The 16,905-nt window shown below is 33.7% G+C and overlaps 1 protein-coding gene across 1 annotated transcript; it reads left to right on the forward strand.

Moving 5' to 3' along the window:
* Positions 1-6,431: 6,431 nt before the first annotated feature.
* LOC110648452 (pollen receptor-like kinase 2) lies at positions 6,432-9,593 on the forward strand. Its single transcript, XM_021802687.2, has 4 exons — positions 6,432-7,008; positions 7,103-7,336; positions 7,460-8,134; positions 8,519-9,593. Exons 1-4 carry the CDS (start codon positions 6,531-6,533, stop codon positions 9,175-9,177), a joined length of 2,046 nt encoding a protein of 681 aa, XP_021658379.2. The 5' UTR covers positions 6,432-6,530; the 3' UTR covers positions 9,178-9,593.
* Positions 9,594-16,905: the final 7,312 nt, after the last annotated feature.

The raw sequence follows: 16,905 nt of genomic DNA on the forward strand, positions 1-16,905 counted from the left end.
CCTTTTTTTTAAAAAAAAAAAATACTCTTATGTATATATGTATTTATCTAAATTAACCCTTTATGAATTTAATTATTGAATAATCTTCTTTAATAATAGATGTATATTTCTACAAAAGAGAGGTCAATTGATCCTATTTTATTATAAAAAAAAAAAAGATCTTGATCCTAGATTTTTTTTTTATATGTTGATCCCTGAAAAAAGGTTTATCTAAATCCTCCACTGGGTAAGTTATGGGACCTTAAGAACATGTTTTAACTATGTCTTGCACCTTAGGGCGTGTTTTGGCTATAAATCTCATTTAATTTTTTTTGCTTTGCTTAGGGAGAGACTTGGGTTCCAGAATGAAAGGTTGAGCATATTTAAGCTCATATTTTGTCATGCGTAGGATACTTTGCCAATGTTTCACTAGTAGAGCCACATTTTGGAGATCAAACAAAGGGTAGTTTTGAAGACTTGAAGGGTTTACATGGAGTCACTAACTCCTAAAGAACTAGAGTTAGCTAGGATGATGATTTAGAATTTTAAACCAATTAAATTTGTTTTTGGGTCTTTAACCATGAGAAACTAAATTTATATACTAGGATTCTTGATGTAACTCATATTTTTAATTTAATTTAATTTATTAGAATTGATTTTCTTTATCTATGCTAGGGCTATGCATTTTTCAATTTAAACTGAATCAAATCAATTCAATTCAATCGGTTTAATTTTTAGGTATAAATAGTTCGATTCCATTTTAGTTTTTAGGTCATTTCAGTTAATCGATTTGGTTCAGTTAATGATATTGAAACAATCGAATTAACCAAACTGATCGAACTTTTCAACCCTTTTGTGCTACATCGCTTTTAACCCTTTTATGTCAAGCCCTCTTATTTCTAACTGGTCTGCTCAAGCTACCTGTCTCCCTTAATCCCATTTAGGGATGACAACGGGTAGAGTACCCATGAAAAATTACCTTACCCGAACTTAAACCTAATTAATATTTTCAAAATCTGAACAAGTCCTAAACCCAATTAAAATTTATTATCAACTACCCGGACTCATTCCAAACTCAATTATTATTACTCAAAAAATACCCGAACCCGTTTAATTTTATATTTTTTAATTAATAACATACATAAAAAAAATAATTTTTTATTAATAATTTTTATTTTAAAACTTTAATAATTAGATAAAATATTTAAATTTTATTTTATTTAATATAAAATATATAGAAATTTATAGATATTATTTTAAAACATATTTTTATATTTAATTAAGTATTTGTATAAAAAGGTTTAGGTAATAGATACTCAACATATAACCCATAATAGGTATCATTTTTCAAACTCAAACTCATCCTATATCTTATTATAGACTACCCAAACCCATCCTATTAGGGTTCAGTTAGATCAGGTACCTGTAAAAACCAGGCCAGTTGCCATCCTTAATCCCATTTCTCATGACTCACCTTCAACTGCCAAGATTTGAGACTTCAGTCACCATTGATCCTCTCCTTTTCAATCCCAATCAGTCATCTCCCTTTCAGTCCTCACGCATTTCTCACAAAGTTGTCTCATGCTACATCTTCATCTCACAACTAGCGCTACAACTCATTTCCTTGTCTCCCTTACTCCCTCTCAGATTAAATCTCTAAAGATGAAAAAAAAAAGAAAAGACAATGCTAGTTGCTAGATTTGCTCCTCCTTATTGCTTGCCCTTCTTCTTCTTATTCTTCTTTTTCTTTTTCAAAACCTCACTTGTAGGGTTCATGTGCCACCGATCCTACCACGAAGAGTCTCAAATCTGGGCTTACATGCTTGATTTCTTTGCTTCTTTCATAATATTGTTATACATTCTAATTTCTATGCTTGATTTTTTTAATGGTTCTATGATTGTAATGGTCTTTAGGCTTGATTTGTGTAATGGATAATCATTCTAATTTCTAGGTTTGCTTTTGTGAATTGATATGTGGCTATTTCTTTGAAATTATAATGTTTTGTTTTGTGATTCGTTTGGAGAGTGACTTAAAATCGGTGAATTGAATTAAAAAATCAGTTCGTTTTGATTCGGGTTTATCTTTATTCAATTTGGTTCAACTTACAAAATTTTCTATTTTGGTTTTATTGGTTCAATTCAGTTTGATATTGAATGTAACACCCATATATGCATAGCTATGTGTAATGCACTATTCTGATGACTGGTGTCATTCCGGAAAATTAAGAAGATTAAAACTACGTTTAAGACACCTAGAAAAGCCCTGATGAAAATAAATAGTGAGTACCAGATAGTGAAGTATAAATAAGAAAAACAAAGCATAAAAGGTTAAATGAGCTGGGGGTCACAGCGATGGGTGACCTTACTGGGAAGTGACTGCGAAGTCAACTGTAATCCTAATTTTGAATGGGAAATTGTGACACTGTAGTCCTAAGGACTATGGCAAAGCGAGTGGAAAAGAGAAAATAACATAAAAGAGTTGATAAGTAGGTCAAAAATTAGGTCAGGGTTCTGAAAGAAATATCAAATTATTTGCAAATCGGATTAGACAGGCGAGGGGCAAATTGGTCAATTCATCTCTATAGGTGACTCATGACCTAACTGTCCAATAAAATCTGAGAACTGAAAATTTTGATATGTAGAATTAAATTAAAGAAGAATGGAAAAATAAAAGAAAAAGAAAAGGAAATGAAAATTGGATTATGACATCATCTTAGTGATATCATACATGATGTCAAAAATGAAATTTAATTAATTGAAATTTGACTAAGTAAAAAAGGGTAGATAAATACATAAAAACAAAAGAAAAAAAATTAAAATCCTCATTGTCTTCTTCCATAGCCGACCACTCCCTCTCCCATTTCTCTCTCTTTTTATTTTTGTCCTCCATTAAAGCTTGATTTTAAGCTTTCTAAACCCCCAAATTTTCCCATTAATTCCCCATTATTAGTGATTAAACCTTACTTTGGCAACTAGAAAAGAAGATTGAAGAAGAAAAGGAAGGAAGAAAGTGAAGGAATTGAGAAGTTGAACTTCAAAGAAAAGGTTAGTCATTCATCATGTAACTTTTCTTTAAAATTCATGTACTTATGGTTGAATTAACCCAGAATTGAAGAAAGATTGAAGTAAATCAAACATGGTTGAATAATTAGGCATTTTAGTCAAGAACTAGGGTTGCTTGAGTTTGATGAATTTAAAAGGGTAATTAAGTTGAATTAAGTATATAGAAGATGATTGTGCACTTTAATTGTACTAATTGAGCCATTTGCAAAAATTAGGGTTCTTGAGTTCATGAAATTAGGAGAAAAATTAAAGGAAATGGTTAATTGATGCAATTGACCCTAATTGAGGCTAGAAATGGTCAATTGTGACCAATTGAGATGTGTTGGAGTGATTAGAAGTGCAATGCAATTCAGATTGGAGAAGGATCAATTTTAAGCAGTATGACCTAGGTATCTTTCAGGGACCAAAACTATAATTCTGCCATCCCAATTGGTGTGAGGTCAATTAGATATGAAAGTAGACACATAATGCCACAATTTTTGTGTAGATACTATACCCAGAAAATAACATTAAGATAGTGAACTAGGTCAAATTCGGGTAATGTGCACTGCCACTGTACCAGACTGACCAAATAAACAGTGTTTGTTCATTTGGCCATAACTTGTTGTAGGAAGGTCCAAATGACCTAAATTTTATACCGATGGAAATTTGAGACATAGCACTACAACTTTTTTGAAGAACACAAACCCAAATTTTGATCATAACGCATCCAAAAAGTGAGCTGCAGTCAGCACACCAAAATTACCAGAACCAAGAAAGTGCCCAGAATTCTGGGTTTGAACTAATCCAGCCAGCCTTAGAAAAATGACCATATCCTGGGCTACAAAACTCCTAATGGAGTGATTCAAAAAGGAAATTAAAGAGAAGACAATAAGGAATAACTTTGATGGAGGACACTTAGCCAATTCCCATAGTAACTAGACTAATAGAACAGTGCAAAACAGGAGATCAAAACTGAAAAATGGCAAATTCTCTTAGGAGACTTAGAAATTGAAATGACAACCAAGGCCAACAAATTAGGAATGCAAAATGTGGTATGTGGGTGTAATTGGAATTCACATACCTATTAAGCATGAGAAAGTCAATATTTTGACTTGATTGTATCATGAATGGTAACCCCAAAATACAAACTTCAAAGGACGTTATTTTAAACAAATTTAGGCTAGAATTAAGTAGGTGTAATTTATTTATTGGATCAATTATGAGATGTGATACTGAAACACTGTAAATTATGTGTTCAGTTGAAAAAGATCCAGGAAAGGATAAGAAACATTGAGTCAAGGCCTAGAGGCGACTCAAATCAGGTTTATACACAATAAACTTTATTTAAGTATTTTCTCATTGAAAATTTGATTTAGTATGCATTATGAAATTTTTGTGTTAATTATGAGTTTAAGAACTTTTGTGTTGCCACTTTGTGAATGAAAATGTGACTTTGGAAATTGATTAGATTTTGCATGCAATATTTGAATAAATTGCTTTAAGTTGATTTCGGATTCACACTTAGCATGACAGTACCATATTATTCCTCCTCCATTTATGGGATTGGGATCGATTATTTTTCCTCCCTCTCTAGCTTACCAGTTGAGGTCGAGATCGGATGAGTACTCATTAGCTAGCTAACCACCTTCCTCACTGATTTCGATTAGTGAGGTTGTATATTGCTTTGTCGTGGTGTACAACACGGCATTGATCGAAAATTTTAGGTCATGACTTAAGTTGTGTATGGATTGGCAACACTCTGTTTATTAAATTATTTAACAAAATTGTATTATAAATGTGATTTGAAAATTGTGAAATGTGATTTTGTAATATTTAAATTATGATTTGACAATGAATGGTTTATGTTCAGCTTTTTAAATTTTATTGTGCACTACTGAGTAAATTATACTCAGCGATAACTTATTTTGCTGTCGCAGATAAAGAAAAGAAAAAAAAAGCAGAGTGAGCTGCTGAATTGACAAAGACCGCATTGACTTTTTGGTACGGATATTATTTATACCCTTATAGTTTATTTTGATGTAAATATCGTAGTGTTATATGTATTAATGTAAATTGAGCAGTTGTATAGTAAACTTGTAACAATATTATTTTTGAAATTTCTGTCTATAAATTTAACTTGTGAATGTAAATTAACTATTTTAAATGCAATGTTGAGGAGTTTATTTAATTGTTTTGAAAATATTGTGAATTGAGAATTTTGAATTGCATTTGTGTTGATTGGGTTGATTATGTGGATTTGAGTTGCATTGGAGGTTGAGATTTGTGAAGTGATTTATTGGAAGTGCTTTTTACATGTTTAAAATTTTGGTTTTTCTCAATTACAGACGGCACTCTGCTAAAATTTTTACAAAATTTACGAAAAAATAAAAGTTATCAAAATTTTTAACTAGTCTTTAAAATGAAAATAAAAGTTTTTAATACCTGTTAAAAGTGCTCACCACCTTCAAAAAAGATAAAATTATTATAAAATCCCTTGTAGTGTATTTAATGGGTTATCAGTAGGTGAAATTCGGTAATTCATTAAGTATACTACGGGATCATGTTATGTCTTACAAAGGGGTAAGGTGTGACATTGAACCAACTGTTTGCGTAAGCCTGATTTATGAAGGGGTCAATATTTTTCTTAATAGTGTGGAGTATTTGTTGAATGCTTGATTGATTTATTTCTTTGATTCACACCAGAAAGAAAAAATCATAAAATTGAATTAATATTTAACTTCATAGGAGCAAAATTTGGATTGGGAATGACCACAAATCTTAGTGAATTAATTAGGATTTATTATTTCTACTGGGAAATAGATAATAATTGTTAATTTATATTTTTCTATTTATCTTGGAAAATAAGATTAGATAAATTAGAATTATTATTCCTTGTATTTGATAATTAAATTTGGCTTATCAATTGATAAAATGAATTAAATTAGGTTTAAGTGAAATCAAGATAGCCTAATGCCTTTATATATAATGGTTTTTATGGTAAAAAGCTCACTGATAAATTAGCTAAATTTATTTTCATTGTTAGTTGATTAAATTAAAATCCTTTTTATTTCTATATATATATATATATATATATATATATATATATAATTTCAATAAAAAAGATAGATGTTTAAAATTTTAATATTTTAATATAAATTAATTTATACAGAATTTTCTCACCACCATTTAATGAAATATTATGGCTTCATTTTCATTTGACATGAAGTTAATAATAAAAAAAATAAAATAATAATGTGAAGACTCTCTTAATTTCTGTCAAATTCAACGGCAGAGCATTGATCTCTCATGCCAAAGACTTTGTCAATCTCTTTACACACCCCGTTTCCATTTTGACCGCCTTTTCCAAATCCTCCTATTTTTAGTACGTAGCACATTCTCTCTTCCTCTTTCTCTCTTTCTTCTCTCTATGCCATCAAAATTTCACCATCTTCCCGATAAGCTTCTTCTCCAAACCCCAAAGCACCTGTTCCCACTGTCGCTCCTAAATGCCTGTTAAGGGCGGGCACGCCGCCCCACAAGTGCGCGCGCCACCCACCATGGCTTTCCTTATAGATAAACCCTTGTTTCTTCTTCTTTTTCTCACTGTATCATCAATGCATTTTGTTGTCTGTTCAGGGTTGACAGACTCAGAAATCCTTATAAAGTTCAAGGGTTCTCTATCTAATGCCTCGGCATTAGACAATTGGAGCGACATGACCAATCCATGCAAAGGGGACATATCCAATTGGAACGGTGTTATTTGTCATAAAGGTTTTGTTATAGGTTTACAGCTTGAAGGAATGGGATTAACGGGCAAGATTGATGTGCAAACTTTAATAGGTTTGTCAGTTTTGAGATCCCTTAGCTTCATGAATAATGGTTTTGATGGTCCATTTCCTGAGTTAAAGAAACTTAAGTCATTGAGGTCGATCTTCCTATCAAAAAACCATTTTTCTGGAGCGATTCCTGACGATGCTTTTGAAGGTATGCATTTTATGTTTGATTACCTAAAATTATTAGGTACTTACCAAATCCCAGTTGAAATTAAGTGCTAATTAACCCATTTTGTGCCTTGAAGGTATGTTTAAGCTGAAGAAAGTATTGTTGGCAGAAAATGAGTTTACCGGTGCCATTCCTTCATCTCTTGCTGCTCTACCAAAGCTTATAGTGTTGAGGCTTGAAGGGAACAAATTTACAGGGAAGTTACCAAAATTTTCAGCCACTAATTTTGCATCATTCAATGTTTCAAACAATGAATTGGATGGGCCAATTCCTGCAACCTTTAGCAAGATGGATTTCAAATCATTTTCTGGTGAGTTATTCTAAGAACAAATATTGTTATTTTTATCTCAAGACATTGATCAATTGTATCATATAGATGCATCCATTGGCAGATCACTTAGTTTCTGATGCTTTATTTGATTGGTTTCAACAGGGAACAAAGGTCTATGCGGACAGCCAGTAAATGAATGCAATACACCTAACACCAGCACTTCCATCTCTACCACCTCTAATACCTCAAACTCAAACTCCAACAGTGAATCTACCTCTAAGAAGCCCTCCATGGTATGTATAATTGTGGTGGGTATAGCTATGGCAGTAGCACTGGCAGCCATTGTTGTAGCTGCCTTAATCCTCCTTCAAAGTCTGAAACGAACATCCGAAGAATCTATAGAGGCACCACCACTTCCATCAGACCTTAAAAAGAAAACAAGATCAAAAGAAGCAGACCGTAGTGCACAGGGGTCACCATCAGAACACTCATCGAATGGGAGGAAGAAGGCTGATATGGCAAAGCTGTCTTTCATAAGGGATGATGGAGAGAGATTTGATTTGTCTGACTTATTAAAAGCCTCAGCTGAGATTTTAGGCAGTGGTTGTTTTGGTCTATCTTATAAGGCTGCTCTTTCAACTGGGCCAGTTATGGTGGTTAAAAGGTTTAAGCAAATGAATAATGTTGGCAAAGAGGAATTTCATGAACATATGAGGAGGATAGGGAGATTAAGTCACCCTAATTTACTACCACTTGTTGCGTACTATTATAGGAAGGAAGAGAAACTCTTGGTCACTGACTATATTGAGAAAGGAAGCTTAGCTGTTCATCTTCATGGTATGTTGTACCTAATTTTTTCTTCCCCATGTATCTAATTTTTCTTCCCCATATCTGATTCACCATACACAGATAGAGAAAATCACGCAGAACCCACACACACACACACATATATATTGCTAGAAAATTTTCATCTAGTATTATTTTATTATAACTTGAAGACACATTATATATAGTGAGACTCACATATTAATTAATAATATTAATATATTTTTACTTTAAATCCACAATTTTTTATTTTGTATACAGAAAAAAACTAGTCTAAACTCAATTACAAGCTATTTAGGGACAGAGGGGCCATGCCCTTAACCTTAAGAGCTTCCATAAAAAATATGATTCTTTAATTTATAAATATTTTCTAATAATGTTGATGCTCTCTTTCAGGCCACCAAGCTCTCGGCCAACCAAGCATGGATTGGCCAACCAGATTAAAGATTGTAAAAGGAGTGGCTAAAGGCCTTTCATATTTAAGTAAAGAGCTTCCCAGCATAACAGCAGCTCATGGCCACCTTAAATCCTCTAATATTCTTCTCAATCAATCTAACGAGCCCCTCCTTACAGACTATGGACTAATTCCCGTTATCAACCAAGAAAATGCCCAAGAACTCATGGTGGCATATAAGTCACCTGAATACTTGCAATTAGGCAGGATTACCAAGAAGACTGATGTATGGAGTCTTGGGATTTTAATTCTTGAGCTTATAATAGGAAAGTTACCACCAAACTTTCTGCCACAAGGTAAAGAAACTGAAGGGGAGGATTTGGCAAGTTGGGTAAATGCTATTCCCCAAGAACAACGGAAGAATCAAGTGATTGACAAGAAGATTAGTGGAATAAAAAATAGTGAAGGTGAAATACTGAAGCTACTGAAAATTGGGATGAGTTGCTGTGAAGGGGAAGTGGAGAAAAGGTTGGATTTAAAGGAGGCTATTGAGAGAATTAATAAATTGAAAGAGAAAGATAGCGATGAAGATTTCTTCTCTTCATATGCTAGTGAAGAGGATATGAAGAAGGGAATGTGTGATGATTTTGCTATCTCTTAATTGGAAAATTCTTGTTTAGATTTGATTTATGGTGAATTCAAGACACAATATATAGAGTGGAGTTTCTATTTAAGTATTTGAGTTCTAACACCATAATAAATCAAATCTAGATAAGTTTTTTATGGGCCTTTGATCTCTACATGGCGTATCTATCTTGCAAAATTGAAGGATTTGAAGGTGGTTAATACACACTAATTGGAATTTTTTTCTTTTTTTTGTTTGAATTTGCTTTTCAGTGTAAACTGTAGGGCGGAAGTTGGAGGGGGAATGGGTGATGAAGAAAGTTTGGTAAATGCAAGTTTTTGTTTTATTTATGCCACTAATTAACAATGCTTAGGACCTAGGATTGTATGCTTGTTTATGTCTCTCATCTCCCTCTCCCTTCATAATTTATTAGACAATATTGAGTGTTTTGACGCTCAAGTTTTTCAAATTTGATTCCATCATTAAATTAGTAAAATAAAAAAATTAAAAATTTAATTATAAAATTTTATCGACATATTATTAAATAAATATTGAATATATATTATAAAATTATTATTCTCTTAAATAACAATAATATATTATTATTATTACTATTTTATTATTATTATTATTATTATTGTGAATTTGATATATTTTATAAATAATTATTAAAATAAATAAAGTTAAAATTTAATATGTAAATATTTTTAAAATAATGTAAAATTTTGAATTTAAAATTTAAATAATAATATTTTATAATATGAAAATGAATTTTAATACACTAATAAATTTATAAAACACAAACATGATGTAGGACAAGTGGAAAACTCTCCCAATGACTTTTGAAACTCTCTCAAACCTTTCTCCACCTCAAAACATCCTAACGATCAAAACCACCGCCCCAAACAACCCACAAAAACCACTTTGTCAACCTCAACTACAATAAATTAAACCGCAATCCTTCTTAGCAAAACATAAATTATCCATCAATATACCTAGAAAACTTTCCACCAACAAGGGATGCTCAAGGTTTACAGAAGGTATTATTTAAGTTCAAAGCCTTCTGGGACGTCTACATTCCCAACATGCTTAGCAACAAAGGGCCCAGATTTGGTTTTCCAGATAGTCTTCTCAATGGTGGCAATATGAGACTGGCTCAATATACTAAATAATTTATGGATTGGAACCTACAAACTCAGGGCATCTATATCTCAGTTTACTAAGAACCAAGAATCTGGAACATTCGATGAAAAATAACAAAGTAATCAAGGTCTTAAAAAACATAGCAGATTGCAGGTTTCAAACAAACATAATCTTCATGGATGAACCAAATTACTGGACATGATAAACTCACTACCAAATGATGATAACCAAGAGTTAGAGGTGAACCATCAAAATAGCTTATGCTAGCTTGGATATATGTTCGGGTAGACCATGGGATTTGAAAGCCTCTGAGGTTGTGCTGGGTGGGTATTACACAATCCTAATTATGGACCCGTTTTCGTCAAATTCGAAGGACTAGCTACAACAATGGCTTCATGATATTTAACCAATGCAGAGCTTCCTTATTACGTCCAATCTCTTATATGGCTTAGGATGCAAGGAGTAGCTTCATATGCTTGGCCAGAAGATATTTTTTCAATGAATGGGAAATCTTTGTGGCAAGTTTATTAGCATGTACAGCACCACACAAGCTAAGTTGGGTGATGATGATGACGTGAAACTACAAAGTCACTGCATTAATTGTGGTGAAGTGGGTGAGGAAATAAGAACCTAGGCAATGATTTGGTTAATGACATGGATCCTCTCGTGAGAAGAAATCTTACAGCTTTTCCCTTTGAAAAGGCTATGTCAACGCACGAGGAGAATGGAGAGAAATCATCCAACGCAGTAGCTGCCTCACCTTAATTCTCTTGATAACTGAAGCCAACTAGTTTTGTGGAGAAGAGGTTTTAGGTGGCATCCCCACCCAATATACTTGTGCAACCCCTTTACAATCCTCATCTCTAATAAGAATAGAAGAGAGCCAGCAAATTTTGAAATTACACTGCTTTGTTGTCAAGCTGAGCCAGATGCCACAACCCCTCTGGACATTGGCGTTTTTGAAATCAACCACACTCGTGTGCCCATTAAAAGAGAGAGACCAAATAGCTTAGTGGCATAATCCTCACAAGATGGGAATGGTGACTCTAATGGAATGGGTTCAGAATCTTCCTTTGAATCTTCTAAAATTAGTATGGGCTCGGATAGCATCACAAGCTCTGATAATAGCTTACCCCTATCGCACTTTAAGTGTCCAGAATTATGAAACAAAGGAGATACATAAGAAAAGCCCGGTCCATATTACACTTGTGGGAGTTGGATTATGGTGGAAAGTTTAGAAATGAGAGAGCCCTTTTTAAAAATGAGAAAATCCCTACAAATAATGAAATTAAAAGAATGAACTCTTTGCTCAATAGCCAGACTTAAGTCCCATCATCTTTCTCTCCCAACATAAAAGCATAATTTTTTATGGAACTAAGGAAAGATTTGGGGTTACTCTTTGAAAGAGATGAGCAAGATGTTGTGAAGTAATATGAAGAGCAAACCGTATACAATATTGCTTTTAGGGTCAAAAATTAAACCACAACTCTCTTCCCTTTTCTATACATTATGCGAACCTTTTTCCTTCTCTTTTGTTTTTGCTCTTTGCATTAGTACAATTAGTATTCTGGCATGGAATGGCAAATGTCTAGGTAATGCTTCTAAAAAAAATTCTCATCTCAAGAAGTTAATCCTTAAGCATTGGACAAATTTTATGGGTGTTGTTAAATCTAACTGTGAGTCAGTCTCATTTTCAGTGATAAGGAATTTATAGGGCATGGCTGTAGATTGGCTATCTATTCCACCTAGTGTTGCTTTGGGAGGTCTATAAGTAATTTGGAATAATGATTGCCTACAAATAAGCAAAAGATCATGCTTTGACATATGCATTTTATTGTTTGGATGTACTACTGCTAGTAGTTTTGAGTTTCATCTTAGGCTTATATATGCTCCATGTGACGTTGAAAAATAGGGCATTCTCTAGAATAGCATTTAAAATGAGATTAGCTAGACCAATGGACCGATTATGCTTCTCAAAGACTTTAATCAAGTTCTTCACATCTTTGAAAGGAGTAATGGAAGGTTTTCGGTGCCAGGAATGATTAACTTCCAATCCTTTGTCAATAGCTTGAATATGTTGGAAAATATTCTCTTTGATAAATGATATACTTAGAGTAATGGGCATTCTAAGGACCCTCATATCACAATCCCATCCTTCTCTCAATCGAAGACATTGATTGAGGCCTAAAACCTATTTGGTTTACTTGCATTTGCTAAAACAACCTAAGATTTATGGTACAATATTTCAAAATCCACTTCTTCTTTTCCTTTAAAGCTTCATTTTTTGAGACATAGGCTACAAAAATGGAACAAAAATGTCTTCGCTAACATAGATTTCAATCTCTCCTTCATTAAGAAATCACTAGACATGTGGGAGAATGTGTCTAAACCGAGATCTTTAACACCTTTAGAAGAGAGTTTTATACGGAAATTAAAATATGATTTGTGCTTCTAGGTAAGAAGGAATGATAGTGTATGTAGATATAAATCTAGGGTGTCTTGGTGTCAGTTGGGTAACAGAAACACCAAATATTTTCACTTACAAAGCTCAAATAGGTGATGGAGTAACAAAATTTCTATTATCTCTTAAAATTGTAGAACCTTCTACTCAAAGTTCCATTTTAGGGCATTTCAAAACTCCCCTACCGATGCATTTTTACATCCCACAGCTTTGGCAGATCGCTTAACCCTGTTCATCTTTGGGGCAAGAGCGCTCGATCAGTGAGCTATTACACACTCAAAACAAGATTTTGCAAGCTTGTGTCTATTGTTATTCTAGGCCAAACCTAGGTTACTCTTAGCCAAGTAATGAAGAAGCTTACTAATTAGAGGAACCTTTTACAATGGAAGAGATTCAGTCTGCTATGTGGCAATGTGATTCATCTAAAGCTCTAGGTTCAGAAGGAGCCAATTTTTTCTTTTGTAAAAAATCATGGCCTATCATTTGTTAAGATTTGTTTAAATTGATTTTTAAGTTCATGCATCCTCTACTCTTCCATCAATTATATGTTCATCTTTCATTGTATTAGTGCCTAAGATTATTGGCTCATCAAAGTGTCAAGACTATAGACTGATTAGCTTGATCAATGAGATTTAAAAGATAATTGCTAAGATTCTTGCAAATAGGTTAAAAAGGGTGTTGCCTCATATCATTTGTCCGAATCAAAATGCTTTTGTCTCTAGGAGACAAATTATGGACAGTTTCCTTATGCCAAATGAGATCATTAACCACCATAAGAAATCCAATAGAAGCTCTTCCCCTTCAAATTCGATTTTGAAAAGGCATTTGATACAGTAAGGTGGGATCACATTGATAGAACAATGAGTTGTTTAGGTTTCGGTAGTAAATGGATTTCATGGAATATGGGTTGCATCCCACATGCCAGAATGTCTATCTCTAAGTGAAGAAATTCATCTGAGTAATGGGCTGCAACAAGTGAACCCTTATCTCTACTCCTCTTCATCATTGCAATAGAGTTATTGGGTCTTTCGATTGAAAAGGCTTTTAAAAGGAATAGGCTTAGAGGTGTTTTAGTTAGGTCTGGAGGGTTGGAAGTCACCCACCAATAGATTATTTATGACATGTTGTTGTTTTGTCCTCTAAATGCAAAGTTTATCGATGTCCTTGTGAGAATTCTCTAATGTTTCCACTCTGTATTAGGGCTCAAATTAATTTCCACAGTGTACTCTTCAAAATAAACATGGATGAGTAGCAATTACAATTAATAGCATTCAAAGCTTATTGTAAAGTAGGAACTCTTCCTACTTGGTATTTTGGATATCCATGTTTCGCTGGTTTTACAACCCCGCAAGTGCACAAATCGCTAACAAGTAATAAAGTGATGAGTAGATTATCGTTCTTACGAGGAATTTGATTAGTAAGTACTAATCTACACAGTAATTTTGACTGTCTAGGCTATCAAATACTTAGGGAATAAAGTTTGTTAACCTTAAACACTAGAATGGTAAACTTAAAACGAAATAATTTATTTGAAACAATTTTGAAGATTTCACACTTAAATCTTACTAGGGATATTATCTCGTTTATTTACTGAATTGAGGATCGTTTTCCTTGATGGAAATCAGTCCTAAGCTATCCTAAATCCTCTCTCAAGGCACCTAGGGTGTATTCTAATTAACTCAAACCCGACTTTCGTGGTGATCAAATTAATTAAAATCCTTTAAGATCTTCGACAATTTTGAAGTTCCACAAAGGTATCAACCTTTGTCTAGGTCAAAATTCTTAAGTTCAAGATCTTGATTTTCTAATATTAATCTTCACCTTTCAGTCCTTCAATTAACATCTACAATCATGGCTAAGTGTCGCACATAGCATGCATTAAGATCACAAGAAATTAAATCAAGGAACGCATCTTAAATCTAATAAATAAAACTTAGTGTTCATCCATAATAATAATTGCAAGCATTACTCTCCCAAATCCAGAATAAGAAAACTACCCACTCATGGTGAGTTTAGCAAACATCATGATAAAAGATAAAACAGTAAAAAGAAAATCATGTAGAAGAAATAAAATAATAGAAATCTATCTAAGGAGATGAAATGAAGGAACCGAAGAGAGTTTGCAGCTTTGATCTTGTGGAGCTTCAGTTGAAAAGCTCCTTTTGGTACTGATGTTTCTCTCCTCAAGACGGCTGGAGAGAATGCAGAGTGTGGATTTCTCTCCTTAAAAAACTCCTCAAAAGTGCTGTCAAAAGATAAAAGAGAGCCCTCCCTTTCTGATGTTTTCTCTTTTATTTATAATGGTTGCTCTAGGGTTAGGTCATTTTGAGTCTAAAAGGCTTTAGGAGTCTCATTTGAATCAGAAAATAGGAGCGGGAATTCGAGTTATAAAACTGACTGCCGCATAGTACACGGCCGTGTGTCACTACACGGCCCAGGGCCGTGTAAATTGCTGGAGTGGAACTGCGGAGTCTTGCATTGGCACAGAGAGTTAGACGGGTCTGCGCCAACTACACGGGCCTGGTTACACAGGCCGTGTACTTTTGTTCCCATAAGGTTCTTCAAGCTTGTGCCCAGCAGAGACTTACACGGGTCTAATTACATGACTCGTGTACTTTTGTTTCTCCATTGGCTATCTGGCTTTCTTTTGGCAGAAGGTTATATGGGTCTGGGGGCTTGGCTTACACGACCCGTGTACTTTGTGTCAGCAGCAATACTCAGTCTCTTAACCTCTCCAAGCTTCCTTTTGCACTCCTATACTATGGGGCTTCATCCAAACAACTGAAATGATGTAGAAAATATGGAATTAAGGGCTTGACAATAGAAATTACAAAAACTAATGAAATCAACTACTATGCATGAAAATACTTGCCTAAATGCTATGAGATAGTATACAAATGTGCTTAAAAACATCTATACAATTCAAGTGTATCAATCCACTTTGTGCAAGTCCACAAAATGTTCTGCTTGGTTGCCTGTCATTAAAAAGATTGAGGGGCATCTTGCTTTCTATAAGGGAAATATATTATCTATGGTGGGTCGAATCATATTAATCAAATCTTGTCTAGCCAACATATCGATCTATTTTCTCTCTATTTTTAAAATCCCTAAAGTGGCTGCTATATACATTGAAAAGATGTTTAGAAGATTTTTCTAGGCTGGAGGTAGCAACACTAGAAAATTGCACCTTATTAGTTAGCATTCACTCCTTTAGTCGAAGAAACAAGGTGGACTTAGGATTATGAATATCCTAATTCATAATTAGGCCTTCTTCAAATGGCTGTGGAAAATGCAATCCAATCATGACTCTTTATAGGTATCTATGATTAAATCTCGATACCAAGTGCAAATAGATAATGGGATTTCCTTTGTCTATCCAAACATTTCTTCCATTTGGTGAGATATTCAAAATTCAACTGTAACAAATGGTTTGAATTTCCTAATACTTAATAATTTTCAATTTGCTCTGAGTAATGGCAATAAAAATTTTTTTTAGCAAGATAAATGGATTACAGAGTCACTGTTAAAAGCATCATTTGCCAAGCTCTATAGTTTTTTGATGGACCCAAATTTGTGTGTGGTTGAAGCTATAGTTTAGCAAAATAATTCTTAGTGTTGGAAATTGTCTTATAGAAGAGATATTTTCTAGTAGGAAGTCGAGCCTTTAGCCCAACTTATATTTATTTTGAACTCTGTAAAATTACGTAAAGATAGGGAGGATTATTTAGTTTGGAAGCCTAACACAGAGGGGCATTTTTTTGTAAGTTTTTTGTATCACTACTTGCTTAATGCCTCCATCACGAATCATATCTCTTCTCCAATTGTTTGGTGGGGTTTAGCAACTTCAAAAGTGGAATTAATGGTTTGGTTGGCATGCAAGGATAGATTGTGCACAAAAGATTGGCTTTAACATATCAACATGATTCCTCTCATGCAAAATTTTTGTTCATGGTGTGCTGCTGAGAGAAATAGTTTCGCACATCTTTATTTAATGTAGAAAGGTATGGTCAATGTGGTCATGGTTTCTTAGTTGGTGGGATACTCTCTATTGCATGCTTAGCTGAGTATCTTCTCTTTTTAAGGAATGGAATAAGTTAGCTTAAGGCACTATTAGAGGAAATTTTGGGCTAACCTTTTTTATGCAATTATTTGGTCCATAT

The sequence above is a fragment of the Hevea brasiliensis genome, chromosome 16 (genome assembly GCF_030052815.1).
Source record: "Hevea brasiliensis isolate MT/VB/25A 57/8 chromosome 16, ASM3005281v1, whole genome shotgun sequence".
Lineage (NCBI taxonomy): Eukaryota > Viridiplantae > Streptophyta > Magnoliopsida > Malpighiales > Euphorbiaceae > Hevea > Hevea brasiliensis.

What these genes read in the sequence shown, in the direction of transcription:
- LOC110648452 (XM_021802687.2), top strand. Translation starts at nt 6,531, where the DNA reads ATGCCTGTTAAGGGCGGGCACGCCGCCCCACAAGTGCGCGCGCCACCC. An exon ending in TCCTGACGATGCTTTTGAAG is followed by an intron (nt 7,009 to 7,102) that starts GTATGCATTTTA and finishes TGTGCCTTGAAG; the next exon opens with GTATGTTTAAGCTGAAGAAA. An exon ending in GGATTTCAAATCATTTTCTG is followed by an intron (nt 7,337 to 7,459) that starts GTGAGTTATTCT and finishes TGGTTTCAACAG; the next exon opens with GGAACAAAGGTCTATGCGGA.